This window comes from Gopherus flavomarginatus, chromosome 10, assembly GCF_025201925.1.
Source record: "Gopherus flavomarginatus isolate rGopFla2 chromosome 10, rGopFla2.mat.asm, whole genome shotgun sequence".
In the NCBI taxonomy this organism is placed as follows: domain Eukaryota; kingdom Metazoa; phylum Chordata; order Testudines; family Testudinidae; genus Gopherus; species Gopherus flavomarginatus.
The window spans coordinates 22,749,649-22,772,720 of record NC_066626.1 but is presented as its reverse complement, the minus strand read 5'-3'; the positions used below and the strand labels follow the sequence as shown (position 1 = coordinate 22,772,720).

General features: G+C 41.9%; 1 protein-coding gene across 1 annotated transcript in view; it reads right to left on the bottom strand.

The window, feature by feature from the left end:
- Positions 1 to 910: 910 nt before the first annotated feature.
- The window catches only part of MPP4 (MAGUK p55 scaffold protein 4), a 41,769-nt gene continuing 19,607 nt past the window's right edge, over positions 911 to 23,072 (bottom strand). The window contains exons 9-22 of the mRNA XM_050969592.1: positions 22,851 to 22,922; positions 22,147 to 22,343; positions 20,983 to 21,047; positions 20,243 to 20,260; positions 19,460 to 19,498; positions 18,205 to 18,225; positions 16,780 to 16,794; positions 15,197 to 15,238; positions 14,204 to 14,374; positions 12,762 to 12,842; positions 11,088 to 11,181; positions 5,926 to 6,034; positions 3,032 to 3,166; positions 911 to 1,234 (exon numbers count right to left, since the gene is read on the bottom strand). Of these exons, the coding sequence (XP_050825549.1) occupies positions 1,043 to 1,234; positions 3,032 to 3,166; positions 5,926 to 6,034; positions 11,088 to 11,181; positions 12,762 to 12,842; positions 14,204 to 14,374; positions 15,197 to 15,238; positions 16,780 to 16,794; positions 18,205 to 18,225; positions 19,460 to 19,498; positions 20,243 to 20,260; positions 20,983 to 21,047; positions 22,147 to 22,343; positions 22,851 to 22,922 (1,251 nt within the window). The 3' untranslated portion in view covers positions 911 to 1,042. The remainder of the gene's footprint in view (positions 1,235 to 3,031; positions 3,167 to 5,925; positions 6,035 to 11,087; positions 11,182 to 12,761; positions 12,843 to 14,203; positions 14,375 to 15,196; positions 15,239 to 16,779; positions 16,795 to 18,204; positions 18,226 to 19,459; positions 19,499 to 20,242; positions 20,261 to 20,982; positions 21,048 to 22,146; positions 22,344 to 22,850; positions 22,923 to 23,072) is intronic.

The window sequence follows — 23,072 nt, the reverse complement described above, 5'->3', positions numbered from 1 at the left end:
CTGCTGTGTTTGGGAAACTTTGTAACCAAAGGACGCAGAACCCAAGGATGCTGTCTTACACTTAGGCAGATGAGTAACTTCACTGGTTTGACTTCAGTTAGACTAGTCATGTGAATAAGCATTTGCAGTATCAGGCCCTTAACCTGCTCCTGCTTCCAGACTGATAAACCTGCTCTTGTAAATTGCTTGGGCTAACCTGCTATGGACTAGATCATCATTATATTTAGTGATGTGCCTTTACAAAGCCGATTCTGTCAGCATTCGATGGGTGTAAAAAAATTAAGTCAATTTTATTATACAGGTGAATGTGAGTCCTGGAGTCATTTGTATTGTGAACAGTATTAAACCTGTATTTCTAATTTAAAAAGAAACATCAGCGAAGAAACTTGTTTGAGACAGAAGCAAGCAGAATAATACACCTCTACCCCGATATAATGTGACACGAATTCAGATACAATGCGGTAAAGCAGTGCTCTGGGGGGGATGGGGCTGCACACTCCGGTGGATCAAAGCAAGTTCAATATAATGCAGTTTCACCTATAACGTGGTAAGATTTCTGGGCTCCCGAAGACAGCATTATATTGAGGTAGAGGTGTACATTTATAAAGCACTCTCCCCTGCTACATCAAGTCAACCTACTAAGCGTATTCCAGACTTTTACATCTTGATAGAATTCCCCATAGTTCTTTGGGAATACACAAGTATCATAAAAATCAAGAAGCCTTTAACAAAAAGGAGGTATGGGAATCACCTTTTCTTTAACCCAGGTATGAATAGACCACACAAGTACATGCAAGAAAACAGATCTTTTATTTTTGTAATTCTGAGAGACTACAGCACTTTTTAGGTACAAAACTGATGTTAAGCATCACATGTTGCAGTAAGAACTACAATGAAGACAGTACGATTATGTTACTTAGCTTTTTTCCTAATCCTCCTGTGAAATCTCTCCACACAAAGAGATATTTTTACAATCCTGACAGGATTGTTCTTGAGGTAAAACATAAGATATAATCTTTGTGAGGCTTCCTGCTTCTCAGAATTATGGCTGAGTGGCTGAACATATCCAAGCAGCAGGGACCCACTGGGGCTCATCCTGTGCCTGATGGACTGCAGACAGCAGCTGCACACAGGCCTCTTGTAAATTGTCATTTACAATCACTTGATCAAAGAACTGACCAAACTGAACTTCCATTTTCTTAGCACGATCCTCCATCTCCTGCAAGTCTTCCTCCTGTAAGAGACAGTACAGACCTATAAAACATTATAGTTTCATGTGGGACACTTTTGGATGGGAATAGGTTTATCCAAGTTTTCACTTTCTACCCTTCCAAAGAGGAACTGGAGGTTAGTGGCTAGAAGACAGAACTGGGAGCCTGGAGATTTGATTTCTCTTCCCAGCTATGCCATTCACTCAGTATGTGTCTTGCCCAAGGTCACTGAGCCTGTCTGTGCTTAAGTTTCCAATTTATAAAATAAGGATACTACTACTTCCTTACCTCACAGAGAGATTGTGAGGGTTATTCACTGATGTTCATAAAACACTGAGATCCTGAGATAAAAGATGGCATAGAAATACAAAGTCATATTATTATATATAAAGACCTTCTATTCTGCCACGGTTCCCCTGAAAGTAGTGCAATCAGAAAACTCAGTTACTGTATGTCATCGCCAAACTATTTGCATGGGTGTGCCATTATAAACCTTATGCTTCTTGGAATAAACTCCCCTGTATTAAAATATGATCACTTGATGCTCGTTTGAGAATAAGAGAGAGTTCTTGCATGTAATTTTCAGTGGGACTCAATCCTGCAAACGAGCTGCAAGCAGGAGGTCTGACTGAAGTCACTGCAAGTTCCATGGGACGTCCAGGATCAGTTATTTTGTATGTCTTTTCAGGGTAGAGACCATTTGGAAAACCACACCCTGGGCCAGATCCTCAGCTAGTGTAAATTGGCATATTTCTAGTAACTTCAATGGAGCTGTGACAATTTACATCAGCTGAGGATTGTCCCTGTCTGTAAATGTTAACACAAGTGGAAATTATTCTGACTTAAAACCTATAACAACTCTAAGATAAGCATGCCATGACAACGATAATCAATTCTAAACCTTTGGCACACGATTGATTGCTTGCACAAGAAGTCTTCCTTTATCCCCATGTGCAGCATTGCACAGTTGCCTAGATGCTGTGAGGGTGCTGTTATTTGCCTCTGAAGTATCACTGTACTGGCTAATGCTACAGGCAGAATCCAGATGTGACAGACCAGAAGTCTCATCAGTTTTGCCACATCTATGTTCCTAATCTGTGTTTCAGTTTGTCAGCAATATTTCCCCACAGTCCATGTTTTTAGCTATGTAATTATGATCACCCCCCACAGACAAAATGAAGGGAGTCTAGGAAGTCATCAGAAAACTAAATGTTTAAAACACACAGTGCTAGATAATGAAGGTCAAACTGAAGATTAAAAGTTATAGAAACAAATGGGACATTCTATTTTTTAATTTTGTTTAATTTTTGTTATGTGTCTAGACAAAGTAAGGCGTCTATAATTTTACTGTAATATAGGTAGGAATGCATCACATGCAGACCACCACCACCACTGTGCTTTTGTTTGAAGTATCAATAGCTTATGTCTATAGAAAAAGGGACTATGAGAGCACTGAAGGAAAAGGGTTCCACATATTTCCATTTAAACAACATGGAAGTGTCTACGCAGAGATCTAGGCACCTTGGCTATATACACTACAAAAACAAACCAAAATAATGCAAATATAAATACAGAAAGCAGACTTCCTCCAAAGAAACCCACTCTAGCCACATATCCCAACCCCCCGTCCTCTGTACCCACTTCCACTCCAAAATACCAGGAAGAGAGAGAGGCTTTGCAACATGTGCTGAATGTCCTCAGATCTGATTTATTTCAGACCAAAGACACAAGGGTCTTTTAAAACATTAATACAATAGAGGAATGTGGCAGGTTCTGACTGAACAATCACTGTTGCACCCCCTTCACTCTCTAAAATTCACCTTGAATTTCATGTTCACATAATAGTCTGTAATGATCCTGGCGTTTTTCCGAGACTGTTTCATGCAGCTCATGCTGGGTGGCTTGATGAATATAATATAGGGTTTTAGTTCGTGGGTCCGAGCCATTTGTATACCCTGCAAGTCAAGGTCAGATAGTGGTTAAATTAAAATGTATAAGTCGTATCTATCCCATATTTTATTTCTATTAAAAACAAGTTGTTGTGTACCATTTCCAGACCATGCAGTATTCAAAAACATCCGTTACGTAATAACTGCACTAATAATCCTCAACCCAGACACTCGTCAGCAACGGCACCACGCTAATGAATTCCATTCAGTAACTTCATTAGATGAGAAATTATTTTAACTACAATGAACATAAAAATCTTAACATGGCCATTAAAAGGTTACATCAGCTACCTTTTATGGGAGTTTTAAATCTGCAATTGTAATTCCTTTTTAGAGGCTCAAAACTATCTTGGTTTTGGGCCTGCCTTTGGAAAAGATTGGTTCTCCTGCTCCATGTTTTGCAAGGCACTGTCTGCCTTTTGTTTAGTTCTCTCCATGCATTGATGCAATTGTTGATGTCAACAGACCACTGTGACTAAGTAGTGTTTGTAACTGTTGTGAAAAGCAGGGAGAGTTAAACTAATGAGTACAAAGTAAATAGCAGCAGCATGTTCTGCCACAGTGGCAAAATCAAATTTCCTTTTTTCATTGAGAACTGAATTCAGGCGAAGAAATGGACAAGAAAAACCTCGAAAGGCAGCAGGAGCACAGAGATGCGCAGCATAGGGGCCTTCATGGTAGGTTTTGTTCTGGTTTTGAGAACCTGAGGCCCTCCTTCACACCTGAGGCTGTGAAACTTATCTCATTTCTTCAACCAGCACAAGCTACTACACCAAGACAAAGCTTGGACAACTCTAGGTCCAAGTATCTAAAGGAAGTTTCCCTCTGGAATTTATTGGGCCAGGGAGCCTTTCTTCCAGTTATGTTTTTTAATGATATTTTGTTAGGTTCCCAGAGACACTCAGGTATGGAAATTCTTCTAATTTTATAGGGCTAATACCAGCAAATAAGGGAGTAATTTAGAAAAATCTTAGAAGGGTTCTTAGCAGGACTTCAAGCCTTCAGCACCTTCTGACAACTATTAACTCAGATCTTTATTAGCCTTATCCCTCCTTACCAGCAAGCCCAGGGCCAGGGATTGAAAAGAAGAAAGCCTATGTGAACTAGCAGCATGCTGACTTTTTCATTTGGCTGAGTGGTCTAGAAATGGATCAAGAATAGTAAAGGTAGCTGAGAGAAATATTGTTCTTTTCTGGCCTTAGAAGAAATATTTTTGCAGTGCCCAAAAGAGGCACATATGTGGAAATTATCTTAATGGTTGAGGCACTGATTGTGACCATCAGTTAAGTATAGTAGCTCCATCTAAGGAACGTTTTTAGACCTCTAAGGTGACACAACCTAAACTTCTCTAACCAACCACCTCACTGAGGAGATATAGTGACCATTCCTCCTCATAAAAATAAATCAAGTCACACAAGCAGCTTCTGAACAATTCTTTTGTTATCTCCACCCTGGTTCTCACTGATTAGTGAGAAGGAAGAGGAAAAAGGGGTTCTCCCTCTAACCATTTAGAGAGATTTGGGGAAGGTGTTTCATCAGTGACCTTGCAGTGCCTCATACACATGGTACTACTTTTACGTCTAAAGACAACAATGTAAATTTAAGGTGGGGACGCTTAAGACTCTCAGGTGAATCATTCTCTCTTAAATGTTCCTGTCTCTCCTACTGGATTAAGTTTCCAAGCTATGAATGAACAGTTTTCAGTTGCTAGTAGCATTCGTTCAGGATGTATTGTCTCATTGTACAAAACAGTATAAGGCAAGATGGGTCAGTATCCATTATTCCTGGAAAATTTTCAATTGAAAGTATGTGACACAATAACCAGACTAGACTTCTAAACCATGGTGATAAGCACATCAGAAATGATAGCGTGTGTGCATATATATGCTCCATCTCACTTTGTTGTTTACAATGTACACAATCTTATTAATGAATCCTTATCCAATTTTATAGTAAGTTTGCTAATTGAACCTTCTCTCCAAGCAGCAACCATATTGTGTGTAGTGAGCATGCTGCAGAAACCTGCCTCCTGGTGATTTTTAGCCTGAATCTAGTAGTTACACTAATGAGTCCCACTAATACACAGGCATCTTGTTACTGCATAGAAGCTTCACTAATAAACCCCTGAACTAGTGTAAGTAAACTAATGAACTCCAGCTTAGACCACTAAACCTTCACACCCTGCAGATACTTATGGGGATCATGAAACAGACAAATAGCCCTGTGCAAGCCTTCTCTTCCTCTACAGCAGATGTTTTAAAACTGTGATCCACGGACCATTGGTGGCCTATGGAAAACTTGTTGGTGGTTCCTGGAAAGTTGGCTGTTCACATGTGCTAGCTGCTCTTCTTTATTCCCACCTGTTAAATTGCTTCAAAGAAACCAAGAATATACTAAATACTTCCCTAGCATTACTTGTTCATTTACACAATTGCTGTTGATACTACAGGGATGGTATGCGATTGTAAACAGAAGAGGTGATGTCCGGTACAATCATATGATAGATGACAGTCTCTTCCATGAAATTTAAGGGCTAATTTACACAGGCAACGCTAAAGCACTGCCACCATGCCTTGGGTGGTCACGGCGCAGCGCTGGGAGAGCTCTTAAAAAAAAAAAAACCCACCTCCACAAGGGACGTAGCTACCAGTGCTGGGAGACACTTGTTGCACTCAGGAGGTGCTTTTTCACCCCTGAGCAAGAAAGTCGCAGTGCTGTAAATTGCCAGTGTAGACAAGCCCTTAGTCTTAGATCTCCCTATTTACCTGTGGTTCCAAATCCACTATACAGATCTTCCCTTCATCGAGAACTGTTCGCACAGCATCAACACTGGTGCCATATAGGTGTCCCTTGTACTCCCCATGTTCCAGCATTCTGCAAGGGTGAGAAGGGAGAATGAAAAGAGAAATGAAGCAGACCCTAAATGACAGCCTCTGAAGTTTTGCATTTAGCAATGAAATCTGCAGATTAAATCAAGAGACCAAAGAGCCAAAGAAGGATTAATCCTCTGTAAAAACAATGATATTAAGATATAGGAACCTTTACTGAGAATAAAAATCTAGATTAAACAGGACTGTCAGATCCAAATCTCCAGTCTCTGAAGAGACTCCAAAATTATGCATCTCTACCCACTTCCCCTCCAGTTATACATGAGAAGGTTCAGAGGTTATGGTTTTGATTGGTGTCAAGACAACTATATGGAAAATCTACACTGGTATTTACTGCAGTAATAACAAAAACAAATACTTTGCTGTTATGTAGGGCCAACCATTGGGATCTCAAAAAGACAGTTACCTTTTTCGTAACTACTGTTCTTCGAGATACGCTGTTCATGTCCATTCAACTTAGGTGTGTGCACTCGCCACATGTACCGGTGCCGGAAGTTTTTCCCTCAGCAGTATCTGTAGGAACTGGCTCCAGTACCCCCTGGAGTGGCGCACACATGCTCAGTTCCTTCTTGCCAGAAACACTGACAGTGGGGAAGGAGAACAGGTTGTAGAATAGACGTGAGCAACACATCTCGAAGAACACCAGTTACAGAAAAAGGTAACTGTCTTTTATTCTTTGAGTGCTTGCTCATGTCCATGCAACTTAGGTGACTCCCAAGCACTACCCCTCAGATGTGGGTAGGAGTTCATGGATGTGTAGATTGCAACACCACTCTGCCAAACCCAGCTTTGTCCCTGGCCTACTGAGTGATGGTGTAGAGGGCTGTGAACATGTGCACTGAGGACCACATTGCAGCTCGACAGATGTCCTGGATTGGGAAGTGTTCCAGGAAGGCCAAAGATGCCTGCGCTCTGGCTGAGTGGGCTCCGATGAGTGGCAGCGGAGGGACTCCCGCCAACTCATAGCAGTTCCGAATGCATGAGGTGATCCAGTTAGAAATCCTTTCCGTGGACACCAGGAGGCCCTTCATCCTATCAGCTATAGAGATTAAAAGCTGAGTCAATTTAGGGAAAGGCTTTGTCCGATCTAGATAGAAATCCAGGGCCCTTCTTACGACCACAGAGTGAAGGCATCTCTCTTCACTAGTCTCATGGGGCTGCAGGCAGAAGACCAGAAGGAAGATGTCCTGAATCGTGGAAAGTAGACACCACCTTGGGAAGGAAGGCCAGGTGGGGCCAGATCTGGACCTTGTCCTTATTGAAGTCTGCATATGGCAGTTCTGAGGTCAGGGCTCGCAGCTCAGAGACTCACCTCGCTGACGTCACCACCACCAGGAAAGCTACCTTCCATGATAGGTGAGACAAGGAGCACGAGGCCAAAGGCTCAAAGGGCGGGCCCATGAGCCTGGACAGAACCAAGTTGAGATCCCACTGTGAGACCAGGGACCAAACTTGAGGAAAATATCTCTCAAGACCTCTGAGGAACCTGACCATCATGTCATGGGAGAAACCGTCTGCCCCTGGATGGATGAAAGGTGGAAATAGCCACCAGATGCACCCTGATAGAGAAGTGAGCCAGGCCCTGGTTCCTCAAATGAAGTCTAAGATCAACTGCACTGAAGAATGTGAAAGGAAGATGCCCCATTCGTCCTCCCAGTGGGAGAACCTCATTCACTTTGCCAGGTAAGTCTGTCTAATCGAGGGCTTTCTGCTCTCAAGGAGGACCTTCTAGACCCCTTCCGAACAGGCCCGTTCTTCAGGGTTCAGCCATGCAACATCACATTGTGAGGTGGAGGGACATGAGGTTGGGGTGCAAGAGAATCGTCCATGATCCTGTAACAGCAGGTCCAGTCAGTTCGGCAGAGTTCACGGAGGGATCGCCGATGGGTTCGATAGCATCCCAAACCAGGTGCTGGCAAGGCTACGCCAGGGCGATCATGATAATCTGAGCCTTGTCTCTCTTGATTTTCACTAGGACTTTGCTGATGAGCTGAAATCAGAAGGAATGCATACAACAGGCAGGAGGAAGGTGTCGGAGAGGGAGCCCTTGCCCAGACCCTGTCTGGAGTAAAACCTGTGGCATCTCTTGTTCTGCCTGGTGGCGAACAAATCCACTTGGGGAGTTCTCCACCTCTGGAAGATCATGCCGGCTACCTCTGGGTGGAGCACCCACTCGTGGTGAGAGGAGACGTCCCTGCTTAAGTGATCTGCTAGCGTGTTCTAAGCACTCAGAAGGTGACATGGTTTTACGTGGATTCCATGCAGAAGTCCCAAAGACAAAGTGCCTCTTGGCAGAAGGCTCCCCCTTGTCTGTTAATGTGTTGTCTATCAGGACTCTGACCATGCTCTGCACACTGCCCTGATCTCTGATGTTTTAGTGTAGCATCGTTTCCTTTGGGGACAACATACCTTGGGTCTGGAGGGTGCAGAGGTGTGCCCTAGCCAAGGTCCAAGGCATCCGAAACCAACTTGACTGAGTGAGGCGTGCTGACGAAGAGAACTCCTTCCAGGACTTTCTCGGGATCAGTCCACCATCACAGCAAGGTAAGTACAGTCACGTGGATGTGACCCCTCCATCAATGGCTGGCGACAGTCTACTCCCAGTCCAGGGACCACCTGGAAAAGATTGTTACCATCCCCATGACTGTACTTACCTCACTGCGATGGTGGACTGACCCTGAGAAAGTCCTGAAAGGAGTTCTCTTCATCAGCACTCTTCATTCAGTCAAGTTGGTTTCGGACGCCTTGGACCTTGGTTTAAGTGAGGGTGGCTCCCCTGGCCTTGAGGCTGCTGCAGCTTAAACTGATTATGGGCAGGGCCAGGACCATACAGGCCCAGTGTTTTAAGAGTCGTGTGAGAGTCCTTTAGGCCATGAACCTTATTGTCCATCTGTTCCGCAAACAGGGCTTGCATCGACTGCTGAGCCTCCGTGGACAAGCCAAAGAGGAGCAGCCAGGATGCCCGGCACATAGCAATTGCCGAGGCCATGGTTTGGGCAGTGGTGTCCTCTGCATCTGACGCCACCTGGAGCGTTGCCCTGGCCGCAGTTGTGTCCTCATCCATAATAGCCCAGAACTCCTTCCTAGAAGCCTCAGGAAGAGAGCCCTTGAACTTTGCTATGGCTTGCCACATAAAATCATAGCATCCCAGGAGGGCTTGATGGTTGGCCACCCTCAGCTGGAAGGCAAAGGATGAATCAACCTTACGGCCAAATGAGTCTAGTCTCTTAGAGTCTTTGTTCTTAGGGGTAGCCCCGGGTTGACCTTGTTGCTTCCTGTGCAAGGCAAAGTCCTGTCCGGGACCTACAAAGTCTCTAACTATGGCTAAGGGATTTATAAACACTAACACACAACTACATACACTATAATACAAGAGATAAATAGTTTGTACGAATGAGCAGCAACAGCACTAGCTGAAGCAGCAACAGTTCCAGCACCGTGACTGGCGGCAAGAAGGAACTGAGGGTGGGGGGAGCCGGTGGCACCCTATATACCATGGTATGTGCGCACTGCTCTGGGGGATGCTGGAGCTGGTCCCCTATGGATACTGCTGAAGGAAAAGCTTCCGGCACCGGTGCATATGGCAAGCACACACACCTAAATTGAATGGACATGAGCAAGCACTCGAAGAAAAAGGGTACATCTACACAGCGCAAATAAATAAATAAATAAATAAATACCACACCCAAACCCCAGAGAGTCTCAGAGGCTGGGTTTACAGACTTAGGCTCTTGGAGCTTGCACTATGAAGCTTAAAAAAACAAAAACAAAAAAAGAAATAGCCATATTATAGACCTTCTGGCTTGGGCCTGAGCTCAGGCTATGAAGCCCAGGGAAGAGGGTGGGTTTCAGAGCCCAAGCTGAATGTCTACATCGCTATTTTTAGCACCATGGCGCAAGCCCAAGTCTCCAGACCCAGGCTCAGACTTGCTGCTGCAGGAATTTTTTTTGCTGTGTAGATGTACCTGAAATGCTTTACATGCTTTAATGAATTATGCTTCCTAACAGCCCTTTGAATTAGGTAAATATTATCCTCATTTTACTAATGGGGAAACCGCAGGGTACAACTTAGAGGGCACTTTTGAAAATTTGGTCCTTCAAGGTTCTGGTGCCTTCAAGGCACACTGCGAGACCCACGCCCAGTAAAGATGTGGATGTGGGATCAGGGCCTGAATTTGGGTGCTCGGTTTTACATTTCTAAAATATGGCTATAGTCTGATTTTCAGAAGTGTTGAGAACCCATAACTCCAACTGAAGTCAACAGGAGTTGTAGGCGCTCAGCCCTTCTAAGAATCAGGTCTAAGGTTGCTAAAATTAGGCAGTCAAAAACCAACACACTCCAAAGGAGAGGCTACTTTGAAAATCTGGGCCTAAGGGTATTTGTGTGTAGACAGCAATTAGATACCCACTTCTGGGCAGTGCCAGCTGACTCAGGCTCATGGGGCTGTTTAATTGTAGGCATTCAGGCTTGGGCTACAGGCCTAGCTCTGGGACTCTCCAACTTCAGAGTCTTAGAGCCTGGGCTCCAGCCAAAGCCTAAACATCTACACTGCAATTAAACAGCCCCTTAGCCTGAGCCCAGTAAGCCTGAGTCAGCAGGCATGGGCCAGCCGTGGATTTTTAAGTGCAGTGTACACATATCCTATGGCTTGCACCAGAAGTCTGTGGCAGTATTATATTCTATAATATAAATCTATATACTTTGTTATTACAGAGACCAGAGAAGAGAAGCAGCACTACCCTGAGTCCCATCTTCAGCCGGGGATGGTGGAGAAGGAACTGAGGGGGGTGTGGGACACAGGCGCTCAGGAAGATTCTGAGACTGGAGCGCCTGCATCCCGACCAGGCACTGCTATCGAAAAACTCCGATCAACAGCGCCAGGATGCACAGACATCTAGAGTGGAGCACCCACAGAGACAGCACTCGAAGAAGAACCCTGGTCTTCTGATTGTCAGCATTTGGGCTAAACCACAAGACTATCCCTGCCTTGGAGCAAGTTAAACTTTAGAGAAGAAAGCAATAGGAATCCCAAAGTTACCTGTGACTATATACCATGTTTTCAAATGTTTCCTTTGATACATAGTGATACTCACGACCATTCTCTTCATAGCTCTTCTGAGCACGAGTGGTGTCTTAAAGAAAAATTAAAAGTTTTTAAAAGTTCTTGTAAACATTTTTTTCTTCAGTAAATCAATTTGAGAACAAAGTTCCTAGTGAAAAGCCAGGACTCCCAAACTTCATACGTGGAGATGTGAACATATAAATTTTAAAAACTCTGTTCATTTTCACAAGTAATCAAAAGGAAATAATAAACTAATGGTTTCTACTTTCTAGCTCACAGAGGTCAGCAAAATCTTCCAAAATTGAATCTACCCCTTGGGGTCCATTTTGAGCACAATGGGCATTGTTCCTGAAAGGACAGTGAACCATTAGACTTGCACCTTGTCTACACTACACAGTTTTGTCAGCAAAAGTCAGCTTTCGTTGATGGAACAGTGGAGTTGTGTACACTGCAATGCTCCTCCCGCTGATTTAACTTTCCTGCTACACTGAAAAAATAAAACCACTTTGACAAGTGGCAGTGCATGAAGACTGTTCTGTAGTATTTTTAAAAATTGCCAGCACAACTCCACTTTATATTATGTTAATTTATTTGAGAAGGCTAAGACATGCAAGTCTGAGGAACTGGAGCAATTTATCAATTTTAAAACTGTATTAAGACAAGCATTTAGAGCCTTGCACTCCTAGTGTTTTATCTTCACAAAACCTTGTATCCAATGAGCAGAGACACCAAACTTCTCTCCATTCAAGTCAGAGATGAGAAGCTGTAAGAATCTGCTTTAGATTTACTATGCTCGGAGGGAAATCTACAAGGCTTGTTAGTTTTCTGCCTATCTGGGTATTTATATGGCCCTCATTTCCATCATATCTGGACACCTTATAAATAAAACATTCAATGAATTTATCTTCACTACTCCCCTAGGAAGGCCCCTCAGTCCTATTTTACAAATGAGGTATAATGAGATTAAGTGACTTGTCCTAAGTCATGCAGGTAATCATAGAATATCAGGGTTGGAAGGGACCTCAGGAGGTCATCTAGTCCAACCCCGTGCTCAAAGCAGGACCAATTCCCAACTAAATCATCCCAGCCAGGGCTGTGCCAAGCCTGACCTTAAAAACCTATAAGAAAGGAGATTTCACCACCTCCCTAGGTAACCCATTCCAGTGCTTCACCACCCTCCTAGTGAAAAAGTTTTTTTTTTTTTAATATCCAACCTAAACCTCCCCCACTATCCAACCTAAACCTCCCCCTAATCCATTGGCACAACAAGAATCAAACCCAGGCATACCCAGAATCAAATCAAAGTAACAGTGGCTTAACCCCAAGACCATCCTTCCTTTTCCCCTGCCAGCTGGAAAACCTGACCAAAGACAATATTTTAAATAAAGCCCAGTAAAAGAAAGTAGCTTTTCCTTCTTTTCTGTAGTTCCCACAAAAATAAAAGGAAATGTGTATTGTTAGTCTAGGCATCTGTGCACTGTTAATAAATTCATAAATTCAGAGACAGCACAATATTATTGATTGATAGGGAAACCATCCCTGCAGCAAAGAGTCTATAAATATTCTGTGACAGGAGAAAGGGAGTTGATATTTCATGTTTTCTTTTCCCCAAACAGGAAGTTAAGAGTGTGAAAGGAACATGTCACATACGGGGTACAGCACTTTGAAAATGATGAGGGTTCATTCCAATAAGCCGCCGCCTTAGCTCATTCACGCCAACCCCTGAAGGACCTGGATATTTTAAAACAAAGCCACATACAGTAACTCTGGTACATTAATGACTGAGACTATACATAAAATATAGTTTACTAAAACTATGGGTACATCATATTTATGACAGTCAAATAACACGTTCAGGTATTATCTCATATGCAAGAACTAGTGAAGCAAATGACAGGCATGGAAATCACATTACTGCTTCCTCCACTGTGCTTCCCAACTGGTGGCATCACAAATTAAGTGCCTGACTCTGAAAAGTGCAAGGCATCTACAGTTCCCATTGAATTCAACAGGAGCTGTGACTATGTAATCCTCCGCAGGATCATGTCATCACTTTCTAGCAAAATAGCCACAGCCAGTAGGGGGTTCTGCAATACTAATTTGAATTATATCTATACACCTAGATCTATAGATGTATCTCAAACGTGTACAGCTCTAGGTAAGGGGAGAGGTATTTCCCTCACCACAAATATTCAGGAATGCTGCGCCTAGCAAAAATATGAGCAGCTTCCATTCAAAACAGTTATTAAGTCTAAAATTCCATTTTATGACCATCAACCTATCACATATCATGATACTCGCTCAGGGCCAACCTTACGGGTGGGCACTGCGGGCAACTGTCCAGGGTGCCAGAGAGTTGGGGTATGCCATGGTCAAGATGCTGCAAAAGGGCCATGCCCACCCAGGAGGAGGAGATAAAGGGGGCTGCGGGGCAGGAACCATGACAGCTGCAGTACTGCTGCCGCTCCACTTACTGATATCCACATTGATATCCTGTTAGTTTTCCCAACCACATAAGACTGAAGTTTTCTAGGCTGCATTTTTAACATCCCTCCCTCCATTTCTGTTTCTATTTGTTCATAAACATAGTCCTATAAAAAGCATCACTTCAGGACATTGGTCACAAAGGATTTATAAATGTTTTATCATTGCTATTGATAACAATAACCCCACAGAAGTTAAACTGGACTCTGTTTTCGTGATGAAATGCATTTTCATCCAATATTTGTTACCGTAGGGTTTCTGATTGTATTGCATTGCTGAAACTTTTGAAGCATTGAAGGAAATGTTTTGGAACAACAGAAACCACATACAAGCACATAGACTTTATAAAACTGGTGTTTGGAAAAAATAAAAGGTAGGTCAAACTTTGGGTCCACCACCCTTCAAGAACTACCTGTTATGGCCCAAGTCGCTGCCCACTGCAGTCAGTGGGAGGACTCCCACTGGATCGGGCTTTTATTGAATTTCTCATTCCACAAGAGCTTGAGCAGTAAGGACACTTCCCTCTGTATTTACTAGAGCTTGTATGATTTGCATGAGTAGGTGCAACCCTGTCTGGGGGCATGCCCCTGTCAGTTGCTGCAACATACCCACTAGCACAATCAGTCGGTTTCGATCTGTAGGATGTCGCTGGTATCTCACCACCTCCTCATAAGGGGCTGCTGCTGTGCTGTAACAGCTGCTGGGACACCATGCATAACAGGGCTGCTGGCTGTTCTGAGATTTCCTGCGGCACAGACGCATGCTTCTACGGAAACCAGCTGGGAAGGGCAGAAAGTAACTAACATTGAAAGCCAAGCAGTGGGTGCAGGTGATTACTAGTTTCAATATCTGAATGATCTCCAGGTAGACTATCAAGAACATACTGTGAGTCGTAGCTTTTCTTAAGGTAGAGAATAATTTATTTATAGTGCTTGATACAACAGTTCGGTGGAGACTCTGAAAGCAGCTTGGATTCACAAAAGAGAAGCACAATATTGAAAGCCACTCTAACTTTGTCCAGAATTAGACCCCCAGAAACAAATCTGCAAAACAAACCAGAGGGAGATTTCCAGCCATATATATCATCATTAGGAATGAGTGACTTGCTCTGGAAAATTTAACTGCTCCAAATATTGATCCAACTTCTCAACTGAATTCAACTTTTTTTTCAGCTCAATTCATAAGAGTTCTGTAGTTCACTTACCAGAAACAGACTTGCTGCTTGGCCTTATCCCCAGCAATGGAAATCTCATACGGTCTGCATTGTACAGCTTGGGAAAGCCCCAGAAGCCATTCACACGACAGCATGAGATTTAAGGGGGTGATCAGAAGAACCAGAAGCCTAGTGCAGCTAAGTTATGCAGGTGCTGGCAACCTCCTGGGGAAGTGAGCTTATTGGAAAAGAATCAACAAGCAAGGAGCTGAAAGCGAAGGGTGGCTTACTGGGATCTAGAAAGGCAAAGTGAATACAGATAGGGTCAGGGAATCTTCAGCAGCAAGGGAAAGGAATGCTTCTGAGTAAAATCACACACATTGGATTTAGCTTCAGACAAGCATCCAGTCTAAATCAAACCTTTTGCCTATCATTAATCACCACATACCAATAAAGACCCGTCGGCCAGATCCACTGAATTCCTCCTCTTCTGGGCATGAAGAACAAACAAGTGGGAAGGAGAAAGGAGGGTGACTATTGAACAGTCAATTGAATTTCCCCTAATCTTTCATATCACAGAATTGGAAATATTTAAGTTAATGATAATGTCACTGAAATAAGGTCATGAAGTACAGAGACCAGTTTACTAAAGTACTGCCTAATATCAAAGATTTAAACCAAGTCACTGACATTTCTATGAAAGTGAAATTTAAGCTCATCGCTCACTAGTAAGTCTAAATAAGAGTTTAAGTGCCACACTTTGTTTATCTTCGAAAAAAATAGCTGAAGTGCCACACACTATTTTTAAATATTCATAATGTAGAAGAGTGGTGTGCAATTAAAGTTCTTCAGGTGGAATCTAGCCGGCATGAACTCTTTAAAGGCAATATTAAAATAATCAAGAATCTGGGAGCTCAAAGTATCAGTAAACCTAAAGAAATCCCAGAACAATTGTAAAAACTTCTTCTGCCTGCACCTCAGCCTTAGATTCCACACCCGAAGGCACTTTGATATCTCCCCACTGCCCAAATCACCTGCCAAACCAATTTTCAGACCTTCTCCCATGCTGTGCTGTGTGCTTGGAACAGCTTTCCTGAACAGTGCACACATTCCCTCCTTAAAACTCCCTTCTCCCGCAAAGCCCCCGAATTCTAATTCCCCACAAATCTCATATTCTTCTCTAATAAAACATTTCCAAACCTTATAATAAACAAGATGAAGAAAGTTAAAAAGAACTAGCAAGAAACCTATTTTGACAGCTGTGTTCCAAACTCATTTCCCATGGGAAACTGCCTCCCCTCCCCTCCCCTCCCTCCTGTCCAAGCTAAACTGTATCTTCTTTCCTGTTATTCAGTTTTATTCTCTCTACATCTCTTCTGTCTGCTGTCTTTTCTTTGTCTCTTTCGCCTAACTTTATATGGAAGTTGTTCCTGAGCAGGGACATTGTCTTTACATTCACTTGGAAAGCACCAGGCATGCTATGGGGTTACCTTTTAAAATTAGATACTACACTGGTGGGTGCCTCATGTACAAATAAGTGCCAAAAGAGTAACTGAGTCACATGATATTGTCCATAGTGGACTTGATAATAGATTCTACTCTTCACTTCTCCCAGCTTTGCCTCCTGCCTGTGTAAACCAGTGGATGTACACTAATAACACCTCATCTTTGGTTATAGCGAGAAGTCTCTGACAAATAATGGGTTGTGGAGCATGTTCTGAAGACATTCAAGCTAAGGTATATAGTGATAATAAATTGCCTCATTAGCAAAGATGACAGATTTCTGGATCAGAGTAAAGCAAAACTGCATTGCAATCTGCCTACCTCACTTTCCATGGTCATTTCCTCCTGAGCTCTTCTTTGCTCCTCTACCTGACCTGGCCTCTCCACCCAGAGCTAACAAGCAAATTCAACAACTATGTACTGTAATGGGCCTAATTCCTGAAAGTAACTGAGCTATTGTCTGTAGTATTTTTCTGGCTTCAGCAGATTGCTGTTGAAAATCTATAAGAGACAAAAGTTTAAAGTTACCTTCTTTAAGCTCCTCTGGAGATTTGGATAAGTATGTACAAACAAGAGAGAGATGAAAAATTAGGGCTCTGAGGAGACCAAGTTCACGTCTAAGTGGGCAAAACTGGACCAATTCATACGTGCTTCAACTTGAGTGCAAATTATGAAACACACAATGCTGGTTTAAAATTAAAATAAGCGTGTGCCAGACAAACCACAAAACTTGGATCTGAATCCTACCTCCCTAAACAAGAGGGTGCTCAGCTACAGAGTTTGGCTCTGGCCACTCTCCAGTAGTGGAAAGTACAACCTATAGCTGCTCCAATAACTCAGTTGTCAAGGTAGAGTGGAAGCCTGAGCTGGGAGTGATCTTTGGACTTTTTCCCCTGGCTGCCTGGAAACAGAAAAGAGGTGACCCAGATAATAAGCAGGATCTGAACTAATTCCCCAAGAACGCAACTATTGCAGGGAAAAGGGCATTAGTGGCCCTGAATAAAGATGCAAGTGACTGCCTCACAAACTCCCTTATTTCGTTTTGTAAGCCTCAAGCATTGCCCTCAAAAGCGGAGAAGAATGAAGCCTCTGAGTTGGAGTTAAGCGGATGGGGAAAAGCCCACATTCAGATCCTTGGTACTCTTATACAGTAGCAACAGCATAGCAGGAAAAAGAAGAGGGCAAGTAATTTAACCAAAATAAGAAAGTAAATTATTTGAACTGAGAAATTTAGAAATAATGTGGGATCTAATTTGCTCCAAAAGACCAAGTTTTGTAGAGCTTCAGATACACAGTTGAACATGTATGGCAGGGCTTTCAAAGTGTGATTATACTCTGAAAAGTGTCTATAAAAATGCCATCCTTAGGTTCCATGATTGTGTCTCATGATTTTATATCTGAGGTGCTCAGTTTACAATAATAAATATATTTGTTTCTATGCCTGCCCTGAAAACGCAGACTAGGATTTAACAGTTAAACAGGTTCTTCATTCCTCTTCACCCACAGTAATAAAGATACCGTGGTCTAAAATAGGGTCTCAGTTATACTTGAGAAATCCCATTATCTTCCAGTTATCCCCTCTGACACCTTGGGTTTGCACACGTGTAATGGATTAGAGCTTAGTAAACACGACTGTCGTTGCTGCACAAGAAGGAATAGAATTGAGCTCACTTTTCCTTCTGCACATGGGCTCTGCAGGACTAAACAGGAAGAAACAGCAGGGAAAATTTATTTTGCTCACTGAAGTCACCCAGACATGACTCTGGATAAACACAGGGAGCAGTTCAACCGAGTAAATAGTAATTATTTTAGAGAGTCACTTTTCAAGAGAGAATTGCACTTTAATCTGATTGCTTTTTGTGTTGTTTTGTTTTTTGTTGGATACCTCTTACACGTCTGAGAGTCTTAGAGGATGAGACAGAACTGGAATTAGGCAGGAACAATTTTACTTACCAGACTCAAATGTTTCTTCATCTTTTACGCCACCCAGAGAGCAAAAACAACAAATACATTTAGTTTAATACTATTTCTGCTTAAAATAATGTTATCACATCAGAAATTATTTTCCTTCCAATATTGGAAGGACCACATAAGGCTCTCAGACTCCTGCCAACTTCCCAAACATACTTCCACTGCTTTCTTTTAGTTCAATTAGAAATGATCTTGAGCTGCCAAGTGAGAATCTGGATCCAAACTTCTGTTAAAGTTGCTGAAAAGTGAGAATTGGAATCCAAATGTCCACCAGAATTTGAAGGTGTTGGATTTGGGGTTTTGATTTTTTTCCATCAGTGAAGCACTTCCAGCTCCTTGTATTTCATGCAATCCCATTCAGAAGGTTAATGTTCCAGAAATCAAACACAGTATATATGAAAGCTCTGATATGAACATCATCCCTAACTTAAACTCCTTATTGACTTGCATTGAGAAATAAAACACAGTGGAAAACAGATCCTGCAATATAGGAACATAGGAACTGCCATACTGGATCAGACCTGCAGTCCATCTAATCCAGTATCATGTTTGCAAGAGTGGCCTTTGCCTGTTACTTCTGAGACTAGTGCAAGAAATCCTGTTATGGAATAGCCTGCCTCCAAGAAATATTTCCATTTAACCTCATTAGTAAGAGTTTGATTTGTGCTTTGAAGCAAAAAGGTTTATTATCCTTTCCAAAATTCTTGGTTTTTTTTCAAATCTGCATTAGTAGAACTCTGCATAGTCTTATATAAGCATCCAATCTGTGTTTGAATCCAGCTAAGCATTCTGCCTCCATGAAAACGTGTGGCAATGAGTTCCAGAGTGTCTTTAAAACCACAGTAACTTAATAATATTATAGGTTTAATGAGACAAATTGACACCAACTATGTTTCACCCCTTTATACCAGCTCTGACTTTGGCCCACTGAGTCTATAATCTGTATTGTAAATGTGCTGGATCTCAAATAGAGTAGTATGTATTTAGAACAGCCATTCATTTCTACAGAGTATCTTCACTACAAGCAGAGATTCATTATAACCAGAATTGCAATCTGTGCATCCGCAGTACTTTCAAATGGTCTGGGGCTTTCACTCTACTTCACTATAAATGGAACTTCTCTATATATGAGCTCACTATAAGGATGTTCCATTTTATTCAAGAAACACTAGTAGTCTTTGTCTAGCTGGTATATTGCTGCGAACACAGACGAATCTCCTTAAATGAAGTCAGTTACCTGTTTCCACACACTTCTCATCAATCTGCATGTCATCCTCTGCAGGTTATAACAGACAAAAAGAGAAAGGAAATCAAATGATCTCCAAAAGCACTGAAAAAACTCAAATTCAAGACTTCAACATCAGAATAAAACTAACCCCCCTGAAGCTCAAATTCAGTTAAAACATTTTCAGTATTTCAATAGTGCCTTGCTCTAAAGTACTAATAACTTTCTTTCAATAGGCAGAGGAAAGATGCTTCTTATACCAATGCTCCAAAGGGTTCCCAGCTGGGAGACAAACATGCCTGATTTGAATTGTCCAGTTGAAACAAAAAAGGGTTTTAATTTGAACCGATGCAGTATTTATATTTCAGATGATCTATTTGAGAAGGATCAGTATGACTATCATCGGATCATCATTTCCTCCCAATACCCTTTGCATATTTTGTATGTGTATGTTTTTCTAGAATGCTATGTACACTGATAATTTTTTAAATTAAAATTGGAAAAATAAAGCTTTTTAAACATCTGTGGGTATCTTTAGTGAACAAACCACAATGAAGCATTTCTTTAGTCACCCTATTTACACATGATGCAGATAGATTTGGCAGACAGATGTAAAAGGAAAACTGCCCAACCAATCCTGACATGTATCCTTATAAGTATAAGTAAAGCATCTAGTCATTTTTAAAGTCTTTATAAACAAGATAGTATCTTGTACATTTAGAGATCAGCTAATGCTGGACTTGCAAGCAGATGTGAGGTACTGCAATGTGATGTAATCGAGGCATCATCTCTTACCTTCTTCCACAGTACTCACTGTCCACAGCAAATCCATTGAAGCAGTTAAAAATAAATACACAGCTAAAGCAATTGCCAATGCTACAGTTATCAAGTAAAATCAACTGCATCAGAAAAACTCTTGAAAGATGAAAATACAGAGCATTGACTTAACTGGAAATTCACCTCATGGGTCATAAAAAGTATTAGCAAGTAATAATGCAGATCACAGAAAAACAGAGAAGTTGTGGGAGAGGGAAAGGGGAAGCAGGAGGGGTACTTTATGGTACAGAACTACAAGCTATGCCTTAGTCTCCCTTCCATGGAAATCTACAATAAACTTGTCTAATAAGTGCTTCAGGAGGGCACAAACAGTAGAGATTTCTTGCTACGAATAGCCTACATACAAGGCTCAGTCCTAGACAGTGTTGAGTACTCTCAGCTGCCATTGACTTAAATGGGAATTCAAGGTGCTCAGCACTTTACAGGATTAGATCCTAAATATACTGTATTCCGATAACAATAATGATCCTTAGAATCCAAAACAGGTTAAGTGCCAAATTCAGATACACTTGCTACACCCACAGATTTCAGTGGGGATTCTGAATGCATTTCTGGAGGCTACAATATGGCCCAATGAATGATTCTTGGTATATACACTCATTTGATGATGTTTAATTTCTTCATTACTGGATGTAAGAAACAAAAAACAGACTTCTCCCTCCCCACTCTCACTGGCAGCTGGAGAATTTTGCACTCACATATTGTTGATTTGAGACAGACATGGGGCTGGAAGGGCTGAGACCACCAGAATTCTCGCTGCTTCCTGAACAGAAAAGAATTCATCACAATAAGAAATCAGTTCAGCATTGCATTACTTCCTACTTAGATGCTCCATTCTATCACCTGCACACAAAATGACATGAGTGCTCAGAGCTACCTGAAAGATAAACACCACTACCAACCACCAAGAGTGGAAGCATAGCTAGTGTTCTACCCCACCTGCAACTGTTGGAGGGAAGCCAGTGTCCTACCACACCTACCTGAATGCCAATATTCTACATCATTGGCCTGAAAGTATTGCCCTAAATTAATGCACGTAATGGAGGAGAGCAGTATTAACTGTATTGTGGTACACGTGGCTGGAAGTGGGAAGTGTGCTGTATTGGGTTCTCTCTGACACAGAGTCTTCATTACAGCTCCCTCTGGGCCTGTGTGCATTACAACTCGAAGCTTAACAGTAGTCAGTTGTCTGGCACAATTAGGGGCACCCTATGCTTTTTTTGTTTGTACTCTGGATAGTACAACATGGTTACAGAACCATGCTAGAGAAGCTGTATAAACTAGGCAACTTTGCAAAAGGGTCCTTTCTAAATATAAACTGACTATATGCAGAAAACAGGGAGGTGGTTTTTTATTTCTCATTAAAAAAAAAATCTTTCAGCTCTGCTTTGAGTATGAAAAACACAAAGCTACAGATGCCTCAGACACACCTTTAAAATATTGTAGTGATTTTTTGAAATAATTATGCTTCTGTAGCAAATTCTGATTTTTCTCTTTGCATTTTTTGTATCATGAAGGACAGTACTGAGAAACCAAATCTTTGTCTAAAGCTATTTATCTTAGTTTATGTATATAGGACCAATACTGTTAAGGGCTTTACACACTAATATAAAAACAATGCCTCTGCCCTGAATTACTTACAATCAGGCTTAAGGTGGAAAAAATCCTGTTTTCACACAAACGTCCATAGTACTATTAAAACAGGAGAAGACACATACACAGAAGGCTCACACTGTCTGCAGGCATCAGTGCGTCTTTATTGACTGAATCAATCTGTTCTATAATTGCTAAGTTCAGATCATGAAACCCAAGGTAACTGGCTCATTCTCTGGTTTGAGTTCAGAAACCCTACATTTTCTTACCTCTTCAGAAGATGGTTTGATGGTATCAGCCCAGCACACGCACTCAGGTCTGAGACTTGCCTTGCCTGCCACCAGAGCACATCATTCTGGTCAACAATCTGAAGGATTTCACCCTTTTTAAAGGGCAAGCCTGCATCAGCACAGGGTATGGCAGGGTCCTGCAGAGGCCAGTAATCTGCCATTGCTCGCACATAGAGCTGATACAGAACATACAGACATGAGTGAAGGTGAGCTTCTTCAGAACAGATGAGTAACAGTGTGAATATTTACAAACTAAGGACCTGATCTGACTTCAGATGAAGTCAACAAAAGTTTTGCCATTGACTTCAATGGGAAGAGCACCAGGTCTGAAATCCAACTACCGGTATTTTCCTGATTAAGAAAAACGTAGTCACCTATTATACTGTGAACAATTTGACCTTCTCCCTCTGGATCGCTCCAGAGATGCCTTCACTACCTTTAATTTTATCACAGCTTGCTACATTTAATTACATTACCTACAGCAAACTATTAATTTCAGTGGAGACATATGTCTAGGCAAGACATGTTATTAGAGATTTCTGTGAGCTGGGCTGGCAATACATGTTTCTAAACAACCTTACCCTCATGTATCACACTGTGCAGAGTGCCCATTAAACATTATTGGATTAACTGTCTGCAGTACCAATAACAATCTGGAAGAAAAAAATAAATGAATCTCTTACTGTTGTTTGGTTGCTGACTGGCCGATCAGAAACTGGAATCAGTTTGAACATAATTGTTCCCTGGGACAGAGACTAAAAGATTTCAGAAGAAAAAAAGGTCAAAATATATTTGCTACTGGTAACACACTGAAAGCATTTTAAGTTTCATCACTGCAAGACGAATGATGGCTCCAAAAGCCCATTATAAATATCCTTATTATAAGAATGGAAATTGCTTAGCTC